General features: G+C 38.3%; 1 protein-coding gene across 5 annotated transcripts in view; it reads right to left on the reverse strand.

The window, feature by feature from the left end:
• Positions 1 to 11,256, reverse strand: part of AIG1 (androgen-induced 1) — a 292,472-nt gene that overhangs the window by 204,578 nt on the left and 76,638 nt on the right. For all 5 annotated transcript variants that reach the window (XM_011997167.1, XM_011997166.1, XM_011997168.1 and 2 more), the window contains exon 2: positions 8,762 to 8,917. In XM_011997167.1, the coding sequence (XP_011852557.1) occupies positions 8,762 to 8,917 (156 nt within the window). The remainder of the gene's footprint in view (positions 1 to 8,761; positions 8,918 to 11,256) is intronic.

Here is an 11,256-nt window from a genome sequence, read left to right on the forward strand (position 1 = left end):
GAATTTGATATGGAGCTTTAGAAATTAAACTATTTCATCAAATGTGTAAGAAATCTTTCCTTGAGAAGGACTTCTTCAAATATCAGATTTCAGTTGTTGTTTATGATACTACTGGTAAGAATACACTAAAAATGATTATTGGTAGAGAATGAATGGGAAAAAATATACCTTTTTGGCTACAACAGAAAATGTCCATGATTAATCTTATCAGCTTTACTGTATATATTTTTCATACTGACATAAAAAATGACCTAGAATCATACTAGTTTTTACTTATTTTACATATTGTTATTCCCTAAATTTGTTACTTATTACATTTTTTAAAACTCCTGGTTTTGTTTGGGTAGCAATATGCCCAGCCCCTAAGGATAAACCATAATTAGTTTAAGCCCTCATGGTAACTTCATTTCCTTCTGCTGCTTCTTGCTTTCCCAGGCCCACACTGCTGGTTGTAGCTCTGTGATGGTTCTGACCAATGGGACCTATGGTGAAATCTGCGGGTGGAGCTTCTGGGAATAATCTATTCGCCTGAGGAAGAAACAGATACTTGGGGAGGGCTCCCTAGAGTTTCTTCCTTTTCTGTCCTTGAACATGGTTGTGAAGGATGTGATGCTTGGTGCTTTATTAACCCTCTCGAGGATTTAGGTGGCAAGTCCAAGGACAAAAAGGTAACATTCTAAAGATAAATGTGTGGAAAATATAAAATGTACAAGTCTCAAATGAAAATACTGCCTGGACATGGTGGTTCGTGCCTATAATCCCAGCACTTTGGGATGCCAAGGTGGTGGATTGCTTGAGCTCAGGAGTTTGAGACCAGCCTGGGCAACATGGCGAAACCCTGTCTCTACAAAAAATACAAAAATTAGCAGGGCATGGTGGCACACACCTGTGGTCCCAGCTACTCGGGAGGCTGAGGTGGGAGGATCGCTTGAGCCTGAGAGGTGGAGGCTGCAGTGAGCCGAGATCATGCCACTGCACTCCAGACCAGGCAACACAGTGAGACCATGTCTCAATAAAAAGTACAATATATGAAAACACTGAGCAATACCACCCTGAAACTGCCTGTCAAAAAGTTTCATGTCTTGTGAGATATTAAATATCTTTATTATTTAAACCACAGTTGGCTGGATTACACTCAACTAATATTGAATTATTTAGACACTGCTCCTAATGCTTGGGATAAAGCAGTAAATGAAACACACAACTTCCCTGGTCTCACAGAGTATGAACCAAGTCAGAGAAGACAGACACTACACAAATAAAAGAATAAACATAATATGCCAGGTAGTGGTAATCATCATGGATAAAATAAAGCAAGGTAAAGGAACAGAGAAAAATGAGAGGCTAATTCATATAGATCATTCATAGAAGCTTTGCTGAGCTTATTTGAGCAGACTTGAATGAAGTGAAAGAGTGAGCCAGGCGGATTTCTGAGGGTATTCTGTTACTCGCAACTGAATGCATCATTATCTTATACATCCAGTAAGTTCGTAGTCATTCTTCAAATAGAGCTTAGATGTCATTATTTCTGAGAAGTCTTTCAGGACCTCCCACCTACTTAAATTAACCCCTCTTGCTTTGCGGATACTCCTCTGCACCTTAAACACATGTATTATTATACTCATCACACCCTATTTTAATTTACTTGTTGATATAGCTTATAAAGCCGCCCTCCCTAGACTGTGAAACCTTTGAAAGACAGACTGATTTTCAGCCAACACTATCCTGACTCTTAGCACTCAGTACTTGCTACACAGTAGGCTCCATGGGTCCACAAATAATTACTGATTTGACGAGCACTTCTGTCCTTTGAACGTTCTAGATATAAACGTGCGGTTTTCCCTGTTATATATTTTAAAGTGGGCATCTATGTGAAATTTTGTTACAGTGTGACTATTATGTTTAAGAAATTTGTCTTGGAAGCATCAAAAAAGCTGACCACTCTGAGCTAGCATAAACGTGTGCAAATTAAATAGGTCACCTAAGCAGAAAATCTTTGGTTCTCAATTGAGGAGAAAAGAATACATGAGATGATTGAGAAGCAACCTGGTTTCTTATCAGTTACATATATCTAAACATACAATGTCCTTGATCTTTTGAAAAGTTATTAAAAAATAATTGTAAGATCACTTACGTAGTTTTGGCAATTACAGTTTTCTGAGCCTTTCTCCCGGTATTGGGAAAACATGGCTCATTTTCCTTACTGATCTTGAATGAATTCTCATCTATGAACCTTCCTTCTTAGGTAACTCAGTTCACATTCCTTATTTCAGTGCAGGTGGCAAGCATTTGATTAACTCCACCTGCAGTGTACTGGGTTTTACCATAAAACATGATCTAGCCAATGTATTTTTAACTTCAGAAGTGAAAAGAAAGGAAAAGGACATTTAAAGAAACTTAAAACATCAGTTAAGGCTTAAAGAAAATAGAAAAGTCTTGACTTTAGGTATCTGTGTGAAAATTTAATAAAGAGAGGATCAGAAGATATTAAGTGTATTTTTAAGTTGAATCCAGAATTTGTAGAATAGGGTAAACAATTTATTTTTTTAAATTTCCCCCTTAATATCAAAACAGAAGGAAAGGCATTTGCTTTTATTTATAATCTCAAATAGAATCAAATTCTCTTCCTTTATGTGTTATATTAACAGACCTTAATATTAGTCATTAATATTAATTTTCTGGTTTCCCATTTAAGCCAATCTCTTTCATTTAAAAATCAGTAATGAAACTACAATTTTTAAGTTGTAGGTTTATGACAATCTAAATTTATACGCATCTCAAAACCTTTCTTAAAGATAGCTTAGAATTAGCTAGTATGTCAACAAATGAAGACTTTTGGGAATTACTTTTCTAAAACAATAGCAATATACTTTTTCTTTGAGTTTGCATTTGAGATTTTAAATCCATTTTCCATGTTTCCTAAGGAAGCAGATACCATACAGTCCTATTACAAGTAAAATCAAGTTTTAAAGGATTTTGGAATAGGTTGATACCTATAAAATCTTCACCAAGTCTTTACAAGACATGATTATAACACTAGAAATGGTTACTTAACAAACAGCTTTCAGTCAAAACTCAGACAGGAAGGTCAAATTCCTGAAAAGTTAATACAGGCACATGCCAGTTTGCTCCTAATAACCTGGACACCCATCCCAGGTTAGAACCGATCGAAATCTCCAAGGTCTCCTCAGACCCACTCAGAAAGGGCTATCATCTTCATACCGGGATGGGGCAGACCAGCACTGGGGCTAGAGCAACCAGACTAACACCAGGGCAAACGTGTACTGGTGAGGTTATGAGGTTAGATTACGTGCATTATTCAAGCAGAGCAGCTACAAACGAATAGGATGCATAATTTAGAATGAATAAAAAATGGATAATTAGTTGGGTATGGTGGCTTATCCCTGTAATCTGGCTACTCAGGAGACTGAGGCAGGAGAATCAGCTGAGGCCAGGAGTTCAAGACCAGCCTGGGAAATTTAGTGGGACCCCTGTCTCCAAAATAACTTTTAACTTAGCAGGGCATAGTGGTGCATGCCTATAGTCCTAGCTACTTGGGAGACTGAGGTGAGAGGATCCCTTAAGCCCAGGGGGTTGAGGCTGCAACGAAATATCATTGCACTGCATTCTAGCCTGGGAAACAGGGTGAAACCCTGTCTCTATAAAAAAAAGACAGCAAGTTTAAAATGTGTAAATAATTGTTCTTTTTCATTAAAGAGCTTCTTTGGTAGGCAGTTGGAGGCACATTTAGGATTCCTGAGAGAGGCACTTTCATAGTCATTAAATTCATAGATATGTATTTTATTTATTTATTTACTTGCTGTTTCTGCTCTTCTGTCATGCCCCCCTACTTTTGTGGTTAAAAGTCTAAGCCTAGTCTCTTAGCCATAATGGTATCTGCCAACACAAAAGTCAACAAACTCACAGGAGACAAAAGACATTCTTGGTCTGATTGCTCCTAATAAACTTCAGTGCTTCCAGACCACATAATGTCATAGAATTATTTGTAATGATTCTTTAAAAGGGTGACAGGGTTCAGAAATAAACTGCACATGGTAAGAAGAGCCTCCCATGGGTTATCCTTGCAAAATTAGTTGCAAGGCTTTGGGAGTGCTGGTGGTTTCCGGCCATTAGCATTACTAATCAAGGCCAGCTTTGTATTTATGGGAATCTACACAAATCAGGATGATACATGCCATGTTCATTCAAGCAATCCTGCCTGATTTCTTCAAGGTTATGCTGAAATAAAACTTTCCTCCAATTATCTTTGATTGGAATGTTTCATGATTTTTATGTATCCTTGAGATGAAGAGAGAGCCTGAAGTGGATGCATTAGGTGCATGGGTCACAAAATCATATTTAGGGCTTCATGCTCACATAAAGCAATTACTGACAACTCTCAATTAACCTCGTTACTGGAGGAAGCATTAATGCAGAAAATACAAATCCCAGATAACCCACCCATGTCTTTCTTGCTGCCATGGTTTCAGCTGAGGTGAGAGAGAGAGAAAGAGAGAGATAATGGGAGCATCAGGAAAAGCTCAGGGGCCAATAGATCTCTTCAGGAAAATTTATACAAAGTTGATAAATTCAGCTGTACAGACGTAATGCATTCACTCTTTACTCTCTTTTTATGCCCGATGCCATTTTGCCTGTACCATGAAGCAAAAATAATGTTGCTTTCCCTTTCAACTTCTGACTGACAAAAAGTAGAAAGGCAGTAGACAAAGAAAGTCAGTAGATGGTAGCCAGGGAAGCACTCTGCAAGGTTGGCAGTGCCCCAGCTATCAGGGTGGTAGTGCAGGGGAGGCCTCTGGGGACCACAGGAGGACCCAAAGCTGAGGCTCTGCACCTGCAGCTATAGGATGCCCGGTGCTCCCCTGGCACAGAGAGGGTGCTTAAGAATTTTGCCCTTTAGGATTTTGACTGTGTCCACCAAAATGATGAAGACATTTACTTGTAAATGTTATCATTAATCATCTGCACACATGATAAGCATTTTTATGCTACAGATTCCTACAGGCATAATTCTGGTTCCATCAGTTCCTGGCCATTAATGCTCTTCCATCCTTCTGATGTAATGAGCCCTCCAGGTTGGCACCTCCATTCCAGGCCTGGAGGCACAGAAAAAGTAAATATGATGCTTCTTCAAGTGATTTCTTGTGACATTGCTTCAGGGAGAGTTTGCATTTTAATAAGGAAGAAAGTCATAAGTCATAAGAATGAAACTACAGCAGGATTCTGGACCCTTCTGAGCAGCTGGGGGAATAGGGAAAAAGGTAAAGGACAGGGGAAGCTCTGAAGTCACAGCAAAGACACAGCACCTTGGAAAGGAAAGGTAGGAAATAAGTTTAGGGAGAGAAAGATGAAAAAATCACAGAATTAAAGGTTTTAGTGAAAAAAAAAATGTTGTGTTAAAATACTGATATAGTTTGGCTGTGTCCCCATGCAAATCTCATCTTGAATGGTAGCTCCCGTAATCTCTATGTGTCGTGGGACGGACCCAGTGGGAGGTAATTGAATCATGGGGGAGTTTTTCCCATGCTGTTCTCATGATAGTGAATAAGTCTCACAAGATCTGATGCTTTATACAGGGGAGTTCCCCTGAACACACTCTCTTGCTTGCCACCATGTAAGACATAACTTTGCTCCTCCTTTGCCTTCCCTCATGATTGTGAGGCCTCCATAGCCATGTGAAACTGTGAGTCAATTTAAACTCCTTTATAAATTACTCAAGTTTCAGGTATGTCTTCATTAGCAGTGTGAGAACAGATGAACACAAATACTTGTAGAGAGGCACATTCATATCTTCTGTAAATATGACTTTGCAATAAAATTAACGGGATTTGGGAAGGAACAATTTATCAGGCTTTTTTTGGCCTCAAAATGAATTTCTGTGTATTAGAGTGAAAAGTCTGGTGGAAACTGCATAAACAGATATAAAACGTCAAATGACAGAGCAAGACAGAAATAGTAGAAAACATATGATGATTTCTAGAGAATACTGACCTAGATTCTTCTTAAAACAGGGGAGAGGAGGGAGAGAAAGGAGGGGTGGAAAGAGAAAAAGAAATGTCACTTTCTTTGAAAGAAACGTTAAAAAGTTTAGGAAAATAACAGACTAGTAACTATGAAGGGAACAGTGACTCACAATAACAGGGATGATTACGAAAGATGGAAATAGTGACTACAAAATATCAATGGGCAAAAAAAAAAAGATAAGTTAAAAACATCAGTGAGTTACACATCTCTAATTCCTTATCTATTCTTTGATTTCTTTTGTGATTCTCAAGGGCACTGATCCCCTCCATGTGCTGGGTGACACGGGAGGCCATGGTCGCAGCGATGAGGACTGTTCGGGCTGTCAGAGAGCCACTAGGACAGCTGCACCCACATGCCATGAAAGCATGATGCTGGGACTTCTGGTTTAAGAGGGATGGGGTGAGTGGGGATGAAAGGCACTTTTATTCCTCTTTTTTCTAAAACATAGGCAAAACAACGAAGACAGTGGCAGATGGAGGAAAATATCAGATGTACTAAAACAAATAACTAAACAAAAAGGCCACCACTTGTTTTACAAACCATGAAGCATACATGGAGTAACTTTAGGAAAGACACTGAGAGTTGACATATACTTCAAGCTTCAGGCAGGTACAAAACTTTCCCCCAAAGGAAGGTCAAAAATATCTAAAGGGCATATGCCATGAGCTTTTGAGGAGAGTAGCAAAATTTACAAAATAAGTCGAAATTTTCCCTGTAGAGACATAATTTAATACCACATACAGAAGGGAGCTAAGAGAAAACGTGTTAACACTGTACTTATATTTACTTTTTTTTTTTTTTTTTTTGAGACAGAGTCTTGCTCTGTCGCCCAGGTTGGAGTGCACTGGTGAGATCTCAGCTCACTGCAACCTCCACCTCTCGGATTCAAGCTATTCTCCTGCATCAGCCTGCCGAGTAGCTGGGAATACAGGCGCCCACCACCACACCCGGCTCATTTTTCATATTTTTAGTAGAGACAGGGTTTCACTGTGTTAGCCAGGATGGTCTCGATCTCCTGGCCTCATGATCTGCCCGCCTCAGCCTCCCAAAGTGCTGGGATTACAGGCGTGAGCCACTGCGTCTGGCCTACTTTTTTATTGTATTACTATTGTAGTCCTTCTAGCCAACGAGGCTTCCACAGGCAATGACATGTCTGTAGAAATTTCAAGGGAGTAAATGTTAAAAAAGAAAAAAGTACACATGATATATATAATATGTATACATATACTATATATTAGATATAGATGCATATACATGTACACACAGACTTATATTTTCTAGATAATTCTTTTATGCAGAAAGTATATGTTTTTGTGCTTTATGCTAATGGAAATGTTCTCTTAGATGAGTATTCTGATAGAAAGTATCTGAATTTTTTTTGGAAAGTCCAAAGAAGGAAATATTAAGTAATATGGAAAGCATAAAACTCTGCTATGCTAAACAATGGAATTTGAGAGACTTGCTGGTTAGCTTCAATCTGAGTACTCATTTAAATTTTCAGAGGACAAGGATGAGGGAATGAGGAGAGTGACCAAATTATAACGCTCTCTGGCCATTGTGTTGTTCTCAGGGTTAAGGGCTATTTATTTCATTCAAGAAAATACAATTTGGCACAGAGGAAAAGCAATTCAGTGACCATCTGAGTGCCTACTAATTGGTCTTAAAGCAAGCATGTAGGCCCATCTACCAGCTACAAACCTGACAAATATGAGTAATCCACTGGAAGGATTTATGAACAACTTTCTGACTCTTCCTACAATGGACTTGGGGCATGTGCTGCACCACATCACTGAGACTTCTGTTTTTCCCTGAAATCAGCTGGCAAATGAAAGGTCTGAATTTGAATTAAATAACAACCCCTTACGCATCTTTACAATTTGTGATATATATGAGTTCTCTTCTTCTTCTCCTGGCTACGCAGAGGTTTAAATCAGTAGGGTCTCTGAAGGCCTTTAAAAAACATGGTTTATGTGCAGATAATGGAAAATTAACAGACTTGCGAAGGAAGTTGAATTATGGAGAGAATCTAACTGAAAACAATGAAAATCAATGAAGTCAAAACAGACCCAAACATTAAGAGGCATTTACTTCAGTGATGGTAGCTAATGGCACAGTTGGGTAACTGAAGAAGTATGAGCTAATACTGATTTCCTCTCCCAAGTTCAAAAAATACTAGCCTGGTTGACCCAAGGACCCTACCTTTCAAGTTTGGGCTGCTTAAGAAACTGTTATAGACTGAATTGTGTCCTCTGCAAAATTCATATGTGGAAGTCCTAACCCCCAGAATCTCACAATGTGACTGTATTTGGAGACTGGGTTTTTAAAGAGGTGATTATATATGGTTAAATGACGTCATTAGGGGGCCCTAAAATAAATCTAATATGACTGCTATGCCTTATAAAAATAGGAAGTTTAGGCAAAGACAGGCACAGAGGGACAAGCATGTGAAGACACAGTCAGAAGGTGCCATCTGCAAGCCAAGGGGAGAGAGGTCTCAGAACACACGAACCCTGTGGACACCTGCATCTCAGACTTCAGCCTCCAGAACTATGAGAAAGTAAATGTCTGTTGTTTAAGTCACCACATCTGTGATACTGACAGCTCTAGGAAACTAATAATACAGAAACCTTTTATAATGAACTCTTTTTTTTTTCTCTTAGAAGTCTGAAATAAGAGCCAAGTTTCTTTTGTGGCGAAATGCATCCTCCATCATACTCACAACCCCAACAGGAAAGGCCAACACAGCTAACATCCAGTCCCGGAGAGAGATGAGCTTCTTGAGCTGCCTCTCTTGCTCCTGGTTCCCACTTCCTCGAGTCAGAAGACTGGAAAGATCAGTCAGCACACAGATGCCAAAAAAGACAGCCTGGATAACCTGTAGGGGGACAACAATCAGTATGAGTCATTAAGATCTAGAGACCCAAGCTGTGGAACAGCAAATGAGCTGCTGGTGTACAACATGACATCTGATAAGAAAAGATCAGAAGCATATTTTAAAGAGCTACTCCTAGAAATAGAGAACAGACATTTACAACTTGCTAGTATAGAGAAAGTTCATCTTTAAAACACCACTTCCATTTTCACTCACCTCGGGACAAGTGCAAAACATGTGTGGACACACACATCTAAATAGAGCCTGACAGAAAGCAATATCAACGATCGAACTGGCAGGACCGTTATTTTAAAGCATCACGTCTATGGTTTGTAATGGTTTCTACTATGTCAAGTCTAAGTCAGGTCTATGGCTTCTACTAGTCAATATAACTAGTGAGTTTTAACAAACATCTAAGAAGTGAAAACAAAAGGGTGAGGATGGTCTGAATAATAGGACAATTCAGTCTAAATGTAAAAAACTTTCCTATGCTTTCATCTCTTACATTTAGATAGTTCTTCTACCAAAGGAAGTGGTAGGAAGTGGGTCCTTGAGTCATAAAAAAAATCGACTGCATGTAATAATTAAGGCTGATATGAAACAAGTTTTTGTTGTCAAACTTGAACCAAATGACCTCCTACTCAGGTTTTTAGCATTTATCGAAATAAAATATTTCCAAAGTAATATAAACAGAGATGTCCATACCATTTCTCCAATCCCCCCGCCCCACAAAAAAACTACAGGTTGTACATTCCCCAAATCAATTACAAACGGAAGCATTTAGATCAGCTATGTTTCATTTACTTGGACTATGGCAGAGGGAGAACACTGCAGGCACCATACTGTAATGCAGCTAGGCAGATGATCATTCAAATTATGGAAAGGGCAGAAAATGTATCTCCTGTGCACAAAGTCATACCAAATTAGCACCAAGGATACATTCAGGAAAATTTTTCTGGCTGTTTTCCTACTGAAAATAGTTTACAGATTATAATTTTGTAAAAGACACAATTTTACTCATTGGCTCTTTAGAAAAGACAGCAAGTACCTTTTTTGGTAAATTTCCTCATTGGCAGTAGAAAAAGTCTGCGAACTCTCTGTGGATAGGGTCCTCACAAGGGAAGAAGGAGCCTAAAAAGTATTCGGTTCCATCACTTAGCACAGCACTAGAACACTGAAATTGTTAACCTAGGCTTTCTGGAGTTCACCAAATCTTACTATTATTAGTCAGGCTTAGCCAGAGTAATGTTCTATGTTTCCTCATAACATAGCCTTTCTTCAGCTTCAGTGACTTAAGGTTTATTGTCATTCTTTCTACAGCCAGAAAAACCAGAGTAAGAAAAGCTAAGACTGCCACAATTGAGAACGACACAATAGAGGTGTTGGCAAGAGTCATGTTTTGATAGCTAGAAATAACTTAAATGACTCAGGGAATAATTTCATACTTAGAAAAAATTTCTATTTTCTATTTTTTATATACTTCTATTCATATCTTTCTATTTTTCATATCTTAGGACTTTAGATATTTGAATCTCTATGTTGGCCCTAATAGAGTTTGATTAAACTGGAGTGACCCTACCAGGGCATAATAATCTTCATGCTAATCTAGCTAGTAAACATAAAAAGGTGACTACTAACCAGGGAAATGCAAACTAAGACCACAATAAGATAGCATTTCTCACCAGTGTAATTATTTACAATTTAATTCTGAAAATACCAAGTGTTACAAAGATGTAGAACAACCAGAAAGCTTACGGTAGGAATGTAAATCTGGACAACCAGTTTGAAAAACAACTGACAATATCTACAGATGCTCTTCAACTTATGATGCAGCTATGTCCCTATAAACTCATAGCAAACTGAAAATATCTTAAGTTGGAAATGCATTTAATACACCCGACCTATGGAATAGCATAGCTTAGCTTAGCCTATGTAAAATGTGCTCAGAACACACACATTAGCCTGCAGTTGGGCGAAGTCATCTAACACAAAGCCTATTTTATGATAAAATGTTGAAAATCTCATGTAACTTATTAAATATTGTACTGAACATGAAAAACAGAATGGTTTCATGAGTACTCAAAGTATGGTTTCTATTGAATGTGATCATTTTCACACTAGCATAAAGTTGAAATATAATAAGTCAAAAATTCTGAGTTGTGGATCATCTATAGTAATTTAAAGGTTTGCTTTCATACCATAAACAACTAGACATACTCTATTTATTTACTGATATAATTATAAAGGGCATTCCCTACAGAAACTCTCATACATGTGTACTAATCATATCTACCAAAGGTTAATTTGAGTGTTCATTGCCTCAAAAAAGTTGAAATAACTAT

Source organism: Mandrillus leucophaeus, unplaced genomic scaffold, assembly GCF_000951045.1.
Source record: "Mandrillus leucophaeus isolate KB7577 unplaced genomic scaffold, Mleu.le_1.0 Scaffold531, whole genome shotgun sequence".
NCBI classification, from domain to species: Eukaryota; Metazoa; Chordata; class Mammalia; order Primates; family Cercopithecidae; genus Mandrillus; species Mandrillus leucophaeus.